This window comes from Cicer arietinum, chromosome 7, assembly GCF_000331145.2.
Source record: "Cicer arietinum cultivar CDC Frontier isolate Library 1 chromosome 7, Cicar.CDCFrontier_v2.0, whole genome shotgun sequence".
Classification (NCBI taxonomy): Eukaryota; Viridiplantae; Streptophyta; class Magnoliopsida; order Fabales; family Fabaceae; genus Cicer; species Cicer arietinum.
The window spans coordinates 54,564,333-54,581,290 of record NC_021166.2 but is presented as its reverse complement, the minus strand read 5'-3'; the positions used below and the strand labels follow the sequence as shown (position 1 = coordinate 54,581,290).

The 16,958-nt window shown below is 33.1% G+C and overlaps 1 protein-coding gene across 1 annotated transcript; it reads right to left on the bottom strand.

The window, feature by feature from the left end:
- Positions 1-228: 228 nt before the first annotated feature.
- Positions 229-16,711, bottom strand: LOC101495719 (protein REDUCED CHLOROPLAST COVERAGE 1). The gene is made up of 26 exons (XM_073363402.1): positions 16,439-16,711; positions 16,131-16,200; positions 15,954-16,015; positions 15,165-15,257; positions 14,277-14,349; positions 13,902-14,156; positions 13,674-13,741; positions 12,444-12,575; positions 11,818-11,859; positions 11,128-11,649; positions 10,868-11,028; positions 9,729-10,248; positions 9,569-9,631; positions 9,369-9,470; positions 8,692-9,009; positions 8,002-8,094; positions 7,804-7,905; positions 7,581-7,685; positions 7,186-7,319; positions 5,595-5,778; positions 5,105-5,236; positions 4,614-4,726; positions 3,905-3,983; positions 834-3,090; positions 646-692; positions 229-538 (listed from the first exon to the last, which is right to left on the bottom strand). The coding sequence occupies exons 2-24, from the start codon at positions 16,189-16,191 to the stop codon at positions 1,018-1,020; spliced, it is 5,487 nt and encodes a 1,828-aa protein (XP_073219503.1). The 5' UTR covers positions 16,192-16,200; positions 16,439-16,711; the 3' UTR covers positions 229-538; positions 646-692; positions 834-1,017.
- Positions 16,712-16,958: the final 247 nt, after the last annotated feature.

Sequence of the window (16,958 nt, the reverse complement as noted above, 5' to 3'; positions counted from 1 at the left end):
TTCTGGAGTGATGTGTATTAGAATTAAAAAATCAGATAGGTGGTGATCTTACTTTGGACAAAAGATAACATTCATAGCCTTCCTTCAGAGTATCGATGTTCCAGGCGAATGAAGAAGTAACGAACAATTCAGTAGCAAGTCATTAGCAACTTCAACAAGGTGTCATCAACCAATAAAGAGGAACCATTTCCGACTAACAATATACTACAAAAGTAACAATCAATGATCTTCGTGAATATGTTCCTTCACATTATTTCAGTTGTAATAATTCAATAACAAGTCAACCAACAAAGTAGAACCATTATCACCTAACAAAATAATGTGAATGTATATACAAATGAACCAAATTAGTTATCAAAACCATTGAAAATGGTTTAACAAAATAATAATAATTACTAATGATCTCTCGGTCCCGTAATTCATTATCAAAATTGTCTAACTACATAAAAAAAACAAAAATTCACCTTGAAGGTGCCTCTGAAACCCCAAAACTAACTGCAATGAACCCGTAGAATGAGCAAGATGATAAGCGTGAATGCTGCTAACATAATTTAAGCAAAAACAGGAGGTTAGTGTCTAGAAAAAAAAGAACTATGATTTCTGAGATAAAGGAATCAATCTCTAATTTTATAGGTGAGATAATACCTTAATTTCAAGAAAAGCATCTAAACCTCCATCTTAAATAGATATATCTGCAACATTATACGAATTTGAATGATTTTGTCAGCCAAATCTGATTTGCTTGGTCAAAAGAATTCATTGATTCATTCAAACTACAAATGTACTTTTAGTTAGCTTCAGCAGATACGAAGGTATGGAATTGAAAGACTTACCGAAAAGCTCACAAAAGATAGTGGCATGGTGAAACTATAAAATGGAGCTCATAAGGCAGAGCAATTTGTAATTGAATCCACAAATGATGATATACCGCGATCCTTCATGAGAACTTTTGAGGTAGAGGTCTTCTATTTCCATAATAACTGCTACATTTCATTAGCAACAACAAAGTACTGTGGCTTAAGCAGTAGCTGTACAATGTTCACTAGAAGAGAAATTGATAGACCTGGGAGAATCACTTCCTCTAACTACACGGTTATAGTTAACCTTAAATGACTGAGAGCCATGGGGCCGGGTAAGCAAACTTATTGGCATTCTGAGAGTCTGCTTTCGGTTTCTTCTTCCCCGAATCAAAATGCTGAATGTTTTCTCACCATCCATGTTCATTTCACTATTGCTAGTGCTGCCATTCAAGCCAGTGTTTTGATTTGGCTCATTCCCAGCATTTTCGGTCCCGGGAAAATTTGGATTGCCGTTATCTTTTATACTTTCTGAACCAACTCTCACTGTATCATCATCACTCATCTCTGATGCTGAAGTTTTTACCTCTTTACTAGAATCCACAACCTTATTAATGTCTTCAAGCAGAACTGAAGCTGAAGTTGGACTCTCAACTGTAGAACACTGCACTTGTGCTTCTGAAATGATATCAGGGATTGATTCAACAATAGGTACTGGACGAGGAAATTCCACAGGATGACAACCAGGCCAAACAGCACCAGGACCAAACTTAGCTATGACAGGGTTCAAATTACACTGCCATGTAAAATGATTAGCATGGAAGGCATTGCTAGTGACCGGAAAGTTGCTGGTTTGTACTGATTGAGGTTGGGTATAAGGAGGATACATGAATGGCAATGGTTGTATCATGTTTGGTGTTGTTGGAGGTGATGGATAAGCATGGTGTGGAGAGGAACACATTGGGTTAACAACGGGTCCAGGGTGAACATTCATGTTTACTGGCCAGTGTCCAATAGCTGGACCAGTACCGGGACCAGAAGGATGAGTCATGTTCATGGCAATAGGTGCTGGACGTGCAATAGCTGGTGATGGGTTGAATGGAGCTGCTGACGCAGACAATTTCTTATATGAGATGCCCCCAGCATGACTCTGACCAGATGATGATATATTGACTCCTAAATCCTCACCACCATTTGAACCAGAATTTGTATTATTACAAGGTTCAAAACTGCAAGGCGAATTACTTGCAACAAATTCTTGTTTGTAAGAGTCTGCAGGATCCTCTACGGCATTAATCACTATGCTGTTAACAACAGCTCCTTGTGCTTCAATGTCCCCAGATTCAAGCCCCTCAGTAGCCACACAATTATCCTCCACAACTTTATTCAACTGAGTTTCTTCTTTCTTCTCAGTAGCAACTAAAGTATCATCTTGTGAATCTTCTATAGAATCTGACAAAGAATCATCATACTTCTCTTTAACCGCATTATTCGCCTCTTTTGGGGTTGGATTAATATTTCGGTGAGCTTCAATATCTTCCTCTTCATGTTTTTCATCATGTTCACGACTAACAGAAATCTCACTTTGAGGATTATAGACCTGCAACTTAGAGATTGTCCCGGGAGGAGCCAAGGCTACTTCCTTGTATGAAGGACTTTTTCCAAGACTAACTATAGATGTCTTAACTGGATTAACATCGATTGAATCAGGTTCTTTGTCACCAACTTCTAATGTCTCATTTTCAATAGCTTTAGAAGCAGAGGGCGTAGACTTGACCCTGTATGCAACAGCCTTGACTGCTTTCCTTCCAAATTTAGTGCCTTGGCTGATGTTTACAGCACGATTATCTGCATAACCCCCATGGTACATTGTCCGCTTCTTCAAGAAATAATACCTACTATTTTCCTTATTAGCACTCTTTACCAAAGGATGTTCAGTCCCAACTTCCACATTCTTTTGGTGACTATAAACTTTGCCAAGTGTTGCTCGTCTTTGTTTGAGTCTTCGACCATATGAGCCAGCCGACCTTGGTCTTTGAACTGATTGCCATCCATCCTCTCCGTCAGGAAGTGCTTCGGACAATAAGTCATTAGAAGTTTGTGGCTTTTCATCCGAGATCTTTTCTAGAATTGGCTGTTCTGAATCAGGTGCCGAGTTGCTCTCATTCTCAGAATCTGCACCACCTCCTGGTTCAGGTATAGGTAACTCTTCATCTGAAGCTTCTTTTTGAATTTCTTTTGAAGACTCGTCAGAACTTGCTGAAACATTGTTCTGATAGGATATTGCTCTCACCTGACACATAGTTAAAAAATATGATTTGTAGTACAGAAGATAATGTGATGAGTAATAGCTTCAAGGCAAGAAATAATTGCGTCCATAAGGTTTATTGAGTTGATGAATCTATTCCATATTTATTGGAATTTACATCTCATTCTAGTATAAAGAAAATACAGAAATAGAGAAGATTGATAGGTTGTACCCGACAATGTTACAACAATTTATAATTTAAATCATGGGCACAACAATTTTCTTGATGGTTAGTCCTTCAAGATAGATCGTTAGCCAGATTTCTCTCCATATATTAGAAAATAACTGAGTCATGTATAATATTAATTCTTGACTACTTCCTCTATTCAACTTTCTTCACTCAGAAACGAAGTTACCTATTTGAATTGGTATTTTGCAAAAACAGTGTAGGTAACTCCAAATTTAAGATTAAAAATGTTTTTATTATTGCTGTCTATATCTCACAGACTTAAAGATCCTTGGCAGAGAGAGAAATCATATGAGCCAGATGATAAGTTGTTTTGTTCACTTTACTTTACTGCTTTAGGATATTTTCTCAATAGTCAACACATAATAGAATATCCCTTTGATGGGTTCTAGACAAGTTAAAGAAAGGCAATAAATAGTTCAACAATAATCAAACCCTAAAAATACAAAGACAAACACTTATAGCAATATCCGAAAGTGTATATTTAGACTGCAGGCAGTAGCATTCATTAATTAGACAACTCTTTGATATCTGTTTTTTCCTAGGTTTTAAGAACTCAAACTGATGAGAAAATTATTAAGACCAGTAAATGTGGCAGCACGCCTTTGTTACCTGGTTTCTTCTCTTTGCTGCTGCATCTCTTCCTTTGGTATCATGATTAGGATTAATGTAGTCAAGAAGATCCGACACGCTGACAAATTCCATGGAAATATAGGAAATCGTTACAAAAGGTGTATGTGAATGTATCATACAAATATCATATATCAGATATATACATACACACACAGACAAATATATCAGTTCTTTAATTTAAATTACAAACGTCAATGCTGACAATTCAAGAGGATAACATAGCCATCTACAACCAGTAGACACATAAAACAGGAGTTGTGTCTACTTCAGGCAAATATGAGCCACATGCAGGTTAAATTTTGCTCTGTTGCAGTGTCTGTCTGTATTGTGTCCAATGTATTAGAATTGACACAACGTCCTTTCCAAATGTCAAGTATATCCATGATTGCATACAATGTATAAGAAATAATTTCTTCATTAGTCAAATCAACAAAATTTAGATGTTTTCACTAAGCCATAAGAACACCAAGAGAACAGTATTAACGACAGTCATTGACAAGAGGCTTCAAAGAATGTAACAACTAACAACCATTCATCTTAAAGTTAGTATATTACAATTTCCTGTATAATAACTGTAAAAGGTTACTCATCAGATCACGCCAACGAAAATATGCATTACATGACTACTTCTTGATGCAGCAATTAATCAATCAAGTATAATTAAATTCCAAGGTTAATTTTATTATACCTTAGATGGCCTTTGCTAGCTATTGATGCATCAGGTTTTCTTGTACCATTTCGAGCAGCTTCTTGCTGTTCAAAAGCCTTGGACTCAAAATACTCAAGCCAAGCTGCAGCATCCTGTAGAATTAATCACAAAACTATAGAATATGAAAAACAGTTATAATTCTTTGTATATTTTTTATTAAAAAAAAACGAGAAATGAGACTTTTACCAACACACGATGTCATGTAGTTATTCATAATGATGATGATGCAAACTATTCAAACATTGTTCTGTGACACCATTTAAGACTTCAATCCACCGAATAAAATATAGTTGACTACTAATACTAATTTACTATTCAATCACTTCAATGTGACATCATTTAAGACTTCAGTATACAGACAATAATACTGTCAACCACTAAGTTGTGTTCTATTATGTTTGATACTGCCATGTATTCTAAACCAAGCAATGTTTGCAGCACATAAAACATACTTTAATGTGACAATATACCTGTGTTCGCAAGTCATCAGGGCCAAGTTTTGCCCTCAGAATTTGCAAAGTTGTTTGTTCATGCTGCACACTCAATGGATATGCTTCCATCAACGAGAGTGCTATTGCTATTGCGTGGTAACTTGCAGCTGTCTGCAACGAATCAGCATCCAAGAAAGATGCAAATGTTATAACACAAATGAGAAGCTTTATTGCATAAGTAATACAAGCCTATTATTATTTTGACTTCTTTGAGGTCTGATCTATTTTATAAATTCAAATTATTATAATCGCCACAAGTACTAAAATAGTAAAATCATCAGCATTTAATAGTGAAGCAAAATCAACAATTTCAACCAAACTAGCTTCACTCTTTTCTAGTAAGCAAATTGTGACAATCATGTCTTATGAAACATTCAACAGAGAATTTAAGTAAAATGTAGGATTACTGGTGGGAAAAAAAAAAATCAAATGGTGGCAAAAAGATGAAAGAAAATGAATAAAATTAAACCTGAATATGATCTGCACCAAGTAGTTTTTGGTTGCACTTTAATGCTTTGTGAAGATATCTGAGAGCAATGTGTACATTTCCCAGACCTTCCTCCATCATAGCCACATTAATGTAAGTTGCGGCAGTATTTGGATGAGATGGCCCACATGTCAGATGCAAAAGATATAAAGCACGCTTCACATATCTGATTGCAAAGACAAGCAGTAAAGCAATAAATCAGAATAAATCAGAAAAAGACAAAACTACCTTTGAGATAAAATCATAAATATTTTTTAAATTAATTATTAATATTTCATTTTTAAGTTTAATATCAAATTCTATTATTTTTATTTTTATGTTTGATTAGATTTACATTTTTATATTTTAGATTATATTTTATAAATTGTTTTTATATTTATATTTTATTATATTACACTTATATATTTTATAAGGTTAATTGAGTAAATTACTGCTCTTATCATATCTTGTTGGTTTCTATCTCAGCTCATATTTAAGATAGAAATTTCAACTTGAGAGACACGATATGATAGAATTATAGACTAACTTATCATATCATGTTATTTCATCAAACACTGAATTCAGACAGGATATGATAACTTATTCATATCGTGTCTCTTATTCTGTCCATCAAACAGACCCTAAGGAGGGTATTCAATCTTCCTCCTTTTTTGTGAACATTACATTATTTTCTCTCTTTATAAATTCTTCTTCAAATTAGTACACAAAACCAAACCAAACTTTAAAAACCCACGTAAATTTATACACCACAATATTGTACAACAGTAAACATACTTAAGAGCCAGCTCTGTGTGTTGAAGTCTGTAATAGAAAACTGCAAGATCCCCATAGCTCTTCATGGTATCAGGATGATCCAAACCTAATTCTCTCTCGTTGTCATAGCCACATTAATGTAAGTTGCGGCAGTATTTGGATGAGATGGCCCACATGTCAGATGCAAAAGATATAAAGCACGCTTCACATATCTGATTGCAAAGACAAGCAGTAAAGCAATAAATCAGAATAAATCAGAAAAAGACAAAACTACCTTTGAGATAAAATCATAAATATTTTTTAAATTAATTATTAATATTTCATTTTTAAGTTTAATATCAAATTCTATTATTTTTATTTTTATGTTTGATTAGATTTACATTTTTATATTTTAGATTATATTTTATAAATTGTTTTTATATTTATATTTTATTATATTACACTTATATATTTTATAAGGTTAATTGAGTAAATTACTGCTCTTATCATATCTTGTTGGTTTCTATCTCAGCTCATATTTAAGATAGAAATTTCAACTTGAGAGACACGATATGATAGAATTATAGACTAACTTATCATATCATGTTATTTCATCAAACACTGAATTCAGACAGGATATGATAACTTATTCATATCGTGTCTCTTATTCTGTCCATCAAACAGACCCTAAGGAGGGTATTCAATCTTCCTCCTTTTTTGTGAACATTACATTATTTTCTCTCTTTATAAATTCTTCTTCAAATTAGTACACAAAACCAAACCAAACTTTAAAAACCCACGTAAATTTATACACCACAATATTGTACAACAGTAAACATACTTAAGAGCCAGCTCTGTGTGTTGAAGTCTGTAATAGAAAACTGCAAGATCCCCATAGCTCTTCATGGTATCAGGATGATCCAAACCTAATTCTCTCTCGTTGATATCCAAAGCTTTTTGTTGATAAATTGTAGCCTGTAAGAAAGTAAACAATTTAATGGACTGAAATCAAATCTGGGACTTGACAATTTTTTGGTATAGATGCAATTTTTTTTATAGGCAACTTGTTGGTGGTTAAATTGTTTGAAGGAGCTGGATTTGTTAGTAGCAAGGATCGATCCCTGGACCTTCCACGTAATACTCCTTTGGTGTCCCAACCCATATAACTGAAATATATCTTAAGGTTTGATGAAATAATGTCTACCGATGCAAAAACATAAAAGAGATAATTAAAACCTGATTGAAGTCTCCAGTATGATATAAAACTACAGCAAGGAGGCTGTATGCTCCTGCTGTCATCCGATGGTAGGGACCGCAAACTGCTACAAGCTTCGCAAGAGCCTGTTACCATAAATTATAGCAGATAACATACAGTGATTTCAGAATGAAAGATATTGAATGTTCAGAAACTTTTTCTACAATTTAAAGATTTCCAAGCAAAGGGTTCTGGATAAATTACCTTTGTCCCATAGGTAACAGCATCTTCAAGCTTTCCCTTGTCTAAAGCTGTTTTGGATGACTCCAGGAGCTGCCTTCCATCTGCAGATGAACATGCTGCTTGCTGCAAAGGAACAGCATAAACAGTATATAAGTTAGGGCTTATTTTATCAAATTTAATACATAATACGAGAGAACATATATTCAACTTGTCTGCTACCTTGTGAACTGCAACCAAGCTGACAATATCAGATTTTTGGAAGGGAAATGGAGAATCCATGTCAAAATCCCTTGGTACGAGCTCAATTCCCACCTAATACAGAAAATTATGATAAGAAACAAACTGTCAATGATCAACAATTCAATGACAAATGATAATCTTAAGCCCAATTGGTTCAGTCAGTCCCATGTCAATCTATATGTACCTGTATGCACATATGTTGTACAGGCAAATGTGAATCTTTTCTATTAACATGAACAAAAACAAGGGCATAAACATATATTATATGTTCACAAATAAAATGCTATTTGAGAGCTGTTGCAGTTGAAGGGAGGAAAAGGGGAAAGCAATTTCATTTGATTCATGGCAAGAGTCACATAAAACTTTCTTATGTCAATAAGATAATAAATGTAGCGTATGACCATGTAAAACCCATTCAAGCACCAAATAATTACTAGATGCTACTTCAACTTCACGGTGACAATATTAAAGTGTAAAATCCAGCTCATCTCAACGGGTCCATATCAATTCTTATAGTAACTGAACTTATAAGCAAAAAATACTTTTCACAAAATTTGGCACAGCATATTCCAAGAAATGGCAATTAGAAATCATACAAATGTGGTACTCCATATCAATGTAATCTATAAATCAAGAGCAAGATCTAACAGAAACTACTAACTCCAATACCTTGTGACACAAGCCGCGTAAAATTGCAAATTTCCTCACATCTTTATAGTTCAACCTGTTAAGATCCCAGTCAAACCGTTTCTTCAAGAACAACTCTAACCATTTCCATACAAGAGGGTGGACATAGCATGATTTATCTGATTCTTTATTTTCAGGAACACCAAGCAGCAAATTCAATGCACCAGCTATTGATAAAGCCATTTTCTCCTTGTCAACCACAGCAGAAATCACTGCCCTCAGGATGTGCTTGAAAGCTCGAACTATCATCTCATGAATGCACAGTGATTGCACATGTGAAAGTTTTTCAGAAAGCTTGACCTGTGAAGTTGAGTAAAATACAAATATCATACAACATGGAAAAGATCACGTACATTATCATAAAACTAAAACAAAATCCCGCACAAAACCTTCTAAAAAATATGTGGCAGACAATAAAAGGGCAAAGACAGAAACTAAAATGCAAATATAAAGTATTTTAGTTTGGCAAGAACTCTGACAGACCAACATTTACTGTCCCTAAAGGCATATTTTCAGAGCTAGTAATGCTATTATAGAGATATCAATGAAACACTAATGAATGCCATTTCAACTATGTGGACTGTAGAAGAAGAAGCTTGAAAAAAGAACACCCCAGTTGACAACAAAGACAACAAGTGAATAAAGTTTAGAGCACTGACAACATGTCCAAGAGATCGCATGCGTAAACCCCTGGTATGCATAAAATCAGTTAGCGTGCGTCCATCAACTGGAGAGAGCTCCAATGAGCCAAAATCTGCTACCTGTGTTGCATAATAATTAATGCTACCACAAAAATCACGAGGGTCGTATTAACAAGGTAGTCTTGCAGCCAACCAATGAAATAAAATTCTATAGTTACCAGTTTTGGGATAGCAACATCCATGTAATATTTCTGAGATAAGTCAATCAAATCTTGTATAGACTGTTAAGAAGAAGAGATAGTTTCATTCAGACACCGGATGAAATAGTTTGATTTGGTTGCTATAGAACTTGAAAATACTGTTACACAGAATATTTACCTTGCAGTGAAGTCCAGTTCCTGATTCTTTCAACCGGGTAAAAGCTGCCTCAGATAACATCCTTTTTAGCACAAGCTCATTCTCAGCAGCTGTAGTTTCATGCTGGGTTTCACTTGAGGACAATGCAGCCTTTTCAGCCTCGAGATTAGATTTTGAAGATTCAGATGCAAAATTAGGATTGCTTGAATCAGATTTCTTTTTATTATTATTCTTGAGGGCTTTGAGAGGTTTCCCAAGACCCTCGACCTTCATTTCATTGCTAGTCTTCTCCGAAGATGGTTTCTTATCTTTTTCTGTACTGTTTTGATCTTGCAAATGTTGTACCCAGCAAGCACCAAGTTCCCATCTTACAAAATAGTCCGAACTCAGTTCCTCTTCCTCAAGATTAGCAAGACTATTTTTAATCAGCTTTTCCACAAAAGTATCGGTACCACCAAGCTCTTCACCCTCAAACATTTGTATCTCAGTCATCTGTTTATTGTTCTCCGGCAGGGCTGTGCTGTGAAGAAGAAATCTTAAACTGCAAGGAACAATAAAATAATTAGAGGCCCTAATGTTGTTGGATGAATGAGAACTCACTCAACCAATGGAAGCTAAAACAACTGTTATAAAGTTCATAAAAAATGTAGAAATAGACTCAAATCTAAAATATAATAATAATAGTCTTTTCCCACTAGGTGAGACCAATTACATGTATCAAATGGTGCCATAATGTAAATCTAAAAAATTACATAAAAAGGAAAGGAAAAAAAACACAAGCTAGAACAAAAAATAAGTCATCTAGAACATCTAGGAGTAGACACACAGAATTAATTTCTAGGTAAAAGTGATGAAAGCTAAAAAAAATCATCAAATAAACTCCCAGCAAAACTTCATGAAATATATACATTCTAAATAAGAGGGCAAAACTCTTAAGAAAAAAGGTTCAAAAACACCAAATTAGATTAAAGATACCAAAACTATAACTAGAATTCACCCAAAAACATTATTCTCACTTGTGTTGAAGCTCAAACTAGGAAAATTGAAAAATAACAATAGAGGGCCAGGGAAGGAGGGAGCACACCAAGTTGATATTAATATTGAACATTATGTAAAGTCGTAAAGTAGCAAATGTGTATAATGTAGAAGGGTTCAAGAACCTGTTAATATTTAGTGCATTGGCACCACCCTCTGGCTGATCAAACAATTCACTATTTTGATGAGATGAAGAATTGACTTTTTCATCACCTACACCTTCAACTTTCACAACAACCACATAACCACAATATCTTACGTAAACAACACCTAAAGTGGTAATATCCTGCACATTAAATGTGAGATACTTATCAGTTCTATGAAAGGAAAAGTAGCAGTCAAAGTACCAATTTAACCATTCTTTATCAATATAAAAATATCATACATGGGCGGCAGTATTTTCATCTGCAGTGATCCCTTTCAATAAATTCCGTTCGACTAGATCCTTTTGATTTACTCCTGTAGCTTCAACTCCATCAATTTTAGAATCAATCTTAAAGTTTGCAACAGAGCCATCTTTCAAGACTCTAACACTCAAGTCACCTACTCTCTCACTGTAAATTTCATTTTCTGCTACTGAACAGCTAAAATTGGGCTCTTCCAAAACATGTTTAACAGCCCTAATTGCTCTGAAAATGGCAACATCAACAAACAAGCTGTGCAGAAGAAATGCTTTTCTATCACGAACTTGCCTTTCTTCTGCTGTTTTGCAGGGCATAGATGCAATAAAAGAAAACTTATTGGCCCAAGGAATCAAATCATACTCTCCGTTTCTTCCGAGACCACCACCATTTCCTCCCCAATTTTCATCCTCCACGGGAAGAGGAGGAAAAAATGATGGTGATTGTGCTGCAATAGGAGGAACAAGCCATGTGTTGGCTCTGAAGCCATAAGGGAGATTTCCAAACTGATGACAAAAGAAAATGGGGCAGGAAGCATAAGTGAATACAGTACAGTAAGCAAGATTAACATGGGATAATCAAAGTCATTAACATGTACTACAGTTTTTTTGTCAATTTATGGCAAATTTTGCATAATCAATCAGAAATGTGAAAAACCAGAAGCTGTTCATTACCTTGTTACGTTCTGAAAATGCCTTCAAGAGATCGTCATAAGCCTGAAAAATTGAGAAGCAAAATTTGTTAACCTTACAAAGTTATAACAAGCAGAAATCAAACTAAGCATACAATAGCAACAATTGTGTTGGAAATAGGAATGTTGAAACCTTGGCTACTTAAAATTTCTTCTTACTGCACATCTTTATCTTTAGCTGGTGGTGATTTAAATAGCTACTAAAATAATTTAAATAACTTTACTGAACCTTTTTCTTCCATCTAAAATAATTTCTGGCGTATGTAAATTATTTTTAATCTTTAAATAGGAAAAAATATTTAAAAACAATGAAGCAATAGAGAAGTTCCTGTGTTTAAGATTTTAATTAATTTTGAGGAATTTTATTTTAAAGCTCTCTCAATAGTTATACATGAGTATATAGGAATTCAATGCAACACATTTAACAATTTTAGAACACCAAGTTACATATTTCACTGTAACATTTGAAATTGGTAAGTTTTACACATTAAAGCAACTCAAGTTAAAAAAGTTTAAATACTAAATTACATTATATACTTCTTTGTAATAATTGTTTTAAACTACATGTAATAATAAGTTAAAGAGACAAAAAGTGGAAAGAGCACTAACATTGTCAAAAGCTCTGCTAATCTGTCTCAACAAATCAACGAGATTATGACACAGAATCCTCTGCTTCCCAACGCTATAAAACCCCTTTCTGCAAGCCTCAACGTGCACCACTTTCCCATTACACACCTTCACCTGGGAACAAAACACAACATTAGCAGGTTTGGAAAAAGTAAGTTTGGATGAGATAAACTTAATTATGGTAGAGATAAAGATATTTGATTGTTATAAACTAAAATTATAATTTAACTAGGAACAACAAACATTCTCCTAAGCAGTATTTTCTGATTCACTTGTAACTTTTTCCAAATGCTACTTGAGGTTGTTTGAGTTTATGACACCAACTTATAGATTGTTATCTTATGGATTCATGTGTAAGTGGCAAAGTCCCACATTGACTAAGAATGAGTTAAATGTTGAATATATAATAATGGTAACCCATATACCTAATGTTTTAAGGTTTTGGTGGAAATGTAGTGTCAAATATCCGAGAACATTTATCCCGTTGTTAACTCTCATGCTCCCCTGTACTATCCATATTTATCAAATTTGTTCCTATCTAAATTCTTATAATTTAAATTACATTCTTTCTAAACAATTCTTTCTAAACATGTTAAACTAAACAAAAAAAAATCAGATCCAAAAATAAAACAAAAAATCATATCCCAAGAAAGTAAAAGATAAAATCAAAATATTGTATAAAACAAAAGTAGAATGTAATAATAAACTTATAGAGGATATTTTTTAAAATATTATTTCATTTATCTTATCACATTTCGTATATTTCAGTATATCTAAACAAGATAAAATAAAAAATTAATATGTCATTTTAAATTTAAATATTTATCAATTCATTTAACCATCAACTTTACTATATATTTTAAATTTAATTCGGAAACTTCTCCATTATTTATACTTATAAGTTTTTTTTATAAGCATTTATCACTTTCAATTTATTTGTCAAACTTAAAATCACGTTTAAATACAGAAACGTCAGCTCTACACAACAACAGTCAAACATGTTAGTTTATTTAATTTTAAAAATCAAATTTTCCTATTAGAAAAGATAAACCAAACATTTTTTTATTTTTACTCCATAAACCAAACATTCAATAATCAAATTTTAGTCAAATAAAATAGAATAAAAAAATTCACACGAACATAGACACGCGCGTTTCGTTATTTTTATCGATTTCACGCGCGACGAGAAATTGAAAGGCGAAAAATACTTACATCGAGCGAGAAGAGATGATCCGCCTCCGATATCTCCTCCACATTTCGCTTCGAAGCTTTCTTCACATCTGTACTCATCGATTCAACAATTCATTCATTCACTTTTGATTAACACATCATCATCATCGAAACGAAATTGCACAGAGATATGAATGAAAAAGAAGAAAGATGAAGAAGAAGAAGAAGAAGAAGAAGAAGAAGAAGAAGAAGAAGGAGAGTTATTTGTACATTGGAGAGGCGCAGTGAGGTGTGACAGTGAGAAAAACTCGTAGAAGCTCTCCAGCTTAGGGCACGAGTGACTTATCTCTCCGTCTCCGTCCGCCGCTGCAGCGTCTTTCGGTGATTGCTTCGCCGGAGGCGGTTGAGATTTGCTCGACTTCGCCGCGTTCTTCGGAGGAGACGACGGACCGAAGCTGGTGGTGCAGGCCACGATGTCCAGGAGTCTTCGCACGTGATCCACCGCTCCATCCTCTTCGTAATCCTCTGCGCGTGAAAACTTTACAGTATGAACTTAACGACGTCGTAACGGATTTTTTTTTTTTACTTCGCATAAAAAAATATCAAAAAATAAGCAAATAAACTTGAAGAGAGAGAGAGATGAACCTTCAACTAAAGTGAGGAGGCATGGTTTGAGTGCGGACACGTCCACCGTATCCTTCAAACGTATCCCTCTTATCTGTTTATTATCACAAAAGGGCTTCGTTATTATCAGAATATAAATAAATATATATTCCGTTAAAACATATATAATTTAATCATATTTGATTATTCTAACTGATATATTAAAAAAAATAAGATGAGATTAAACATAAGCATAAATCTTACCATAATTATTAGGTTACAAAAATATATATTATATTTTTATTATGATTAATAATGTAGTATTTCATATGAATTATTTCAAAGTAAAATTAAAATTCAGTTTCTTATTTAGTGTAGTTTACATGTGCTATTTTTTTTACCTTGGATTATCTAGTAAATTAGATGAGTTCATCTTTAAAAAAATTAATAATAATTTAATCCAAAGTTTTTGTATCTTACATTGGGAAAACCTTTGGTCAAAAAATAATATTAAAATTCAAACTTTTTTTAACTAAATATTGAAATTCAACAAATATAAACAATAAATTCCCTCCACATAATTGGATCGTTTTATATGTGACAAAAAAGTCTTCATCTACGTTTTTTTCATGAGGTCGGTAATTATTTGTGGATTTCTAGAGAACAAATGCACTTACTACCACCATTTAATTTATTATTTTTTATGTTTTTTTGAGATGACGATGGGTGCTTTCTATTGGCCTCCAGTGTCTAGGTAAGTCAAGCCAAAGTCAAATATGTCCCCAAACTGCCTTCGTTTAGGATTTAGTCCAAAACATGTGTAAACCTTAGACTATACGATTAAATTTAACTTTTCAATGTCAAAATTAAAATCCCATGAATTACTTTTATTATAAAATCCTATGAATTATAAATAGTACAAATATATACCTCATGTGATAAGGAAAAATTGGTGAGATAACACGTCTCTGTATTCACCGATAATAGCCGACGAACGTCGATTATCCTATCCGTCGATATCCCCTGCTTCAAAATATCAAAAATAAAAATATTAAATAATTTTGTATAAATCAAAAATATACAAGAAAAACAATAATAATGGTAATAAAGTCGTGAAAGGTAAAGGAACTTGAAAATGAGAGGAAAACACAATTTCTTCGAAGTATGTTGAAGTTTTAACCAATTCAAGCTACTTAACAGAAAATTGCAAAATTGGGTTTGTTGTTTTGTTGAAAACAGAGTCATTCATATTTTGGCAATATGTTAATATCCTCAAATTATAATTCCAGAACCACACACTTGTATTCTATGGACATTAACATGTGTACGCTTCACTTACAGAGATAAACCAAAGTTTATAATTAAGTTGTAAAGTAAAATACATGTATTATTATATAAATTAGAAATTCAAGTACTTGTTTAAGCCTAAACTTCTAGTGAGAACAAATGATGACAAAATCACACAATAGCTAATGGTTGACACTTTATATTTTATTATTATTAATTATTAAAATAAATAATCTATATGTACAAAGTTCAGCACTAATAAGCACATTCTAGTTGAAGATGCCTATTAGAAACATAACAAAACTTACATAAAAGTTGTTGACAATGAACAACAAAAAAATATATATATATATATATTATATATTCAGCCATGACATTTAAAATAAAAATATTTTTTGAATCTCTTCCCAAAATTAATAAAATAAAACAAACCTTGAGAACAACATTAGTTTCATCAGGAAGGTTCACTGTGATATCCATGACAACAGGAAGAACTGCAAAAAATTACAACAACAAAAAACAATTCATTCTATAAACTCTCCAAAAGTGCTTATATTATAATTTGTAACTTAATTGTATAAGAATAATTCAGATTTAGAATTCTGTTACCCTTTTCTTCCTTCTTCTTCTTCTCTCCCTTGGCCTTTCCGCGGCTGTTTCTTGGTGCCATTTTCAATTCCTTTGAGATAAACAAAAATAAAATTGAGATTGATGAAAGTTTATAACTTAGAAGTATACATAGAAGCAGAAATTAAGAGTATTTATTTACACATTAAAAAAATGACTATATGACTATAAGACATTAATATAAACAAATACAATAAAAATTATTTATAATTTGCAAAGAAATTATATGTTGCACATAAAAGAAACCAAGTGGTATGGATAGAATAGTTTAAAGCTGCAAAAGAATTTACCAAAGAATAAAAAGCAGGTGCTTATTGAAGATAATAGAGAAAGAGATAGAAGGGTCTTTAATGTGTTATTGATGAGTGTATAATAAAGTACAAATAAAGTGAAAAAGAGTGATTATGTTTTGAGAGAAATGGGGTAGTTCAGAATGAGGATAATGAAGTGTGCAAGAACATTTGAGAAAGGATAAAGAATGAGGAAGAAAAATAAGAGAAGGAAGGAGAAAGATATAGAGTGGAGTGTGGTATGATAAGGAAGGAAGGGCTGAGATTCAATGGTCAGAATCATAGATTGGCATTTTATGGCTGCTTGCTTATACAGGTTAATTATCAATTTGCAGGGTATATATATACATCAATTATCCTAATAACACTTTTTTTATATATAAGGTAGCAAACACGCTCTATTTTTTAGAACACGCTCTATTTGTTTGAATTTCAAATAAATTCCTCCAAAATTAGATTTATGTGATTATTATATAAATTCCGGGATTCATTTGAATTTTAAACGATTGGAGAGTATATA

Bases quoted from the DNA above. Each gene is read 5' to 3' on its own strand.
- LOC101495719 (XM_073363402.1), bottom strand. From the start codon at position 16,191: ATGGCACCAAGAAACAGCCGCGGAAAGGCCAAGGGAGAGAAGAAGAAG. The intron at 9,632-9,728 runs GTAAATATTCTG...TCTTCTTAACAG, and splicing joins GAACTGGACTTCACTGCAAG to TCTATACAAGATTTGATTGA. The intron at 7,320-7,580 runs GTTTTAATTATC...ACTTTCTTACAG, and splicing joins ATACTGGAGACTTCAATCAG to GCTACAATTTATCAACAAAA.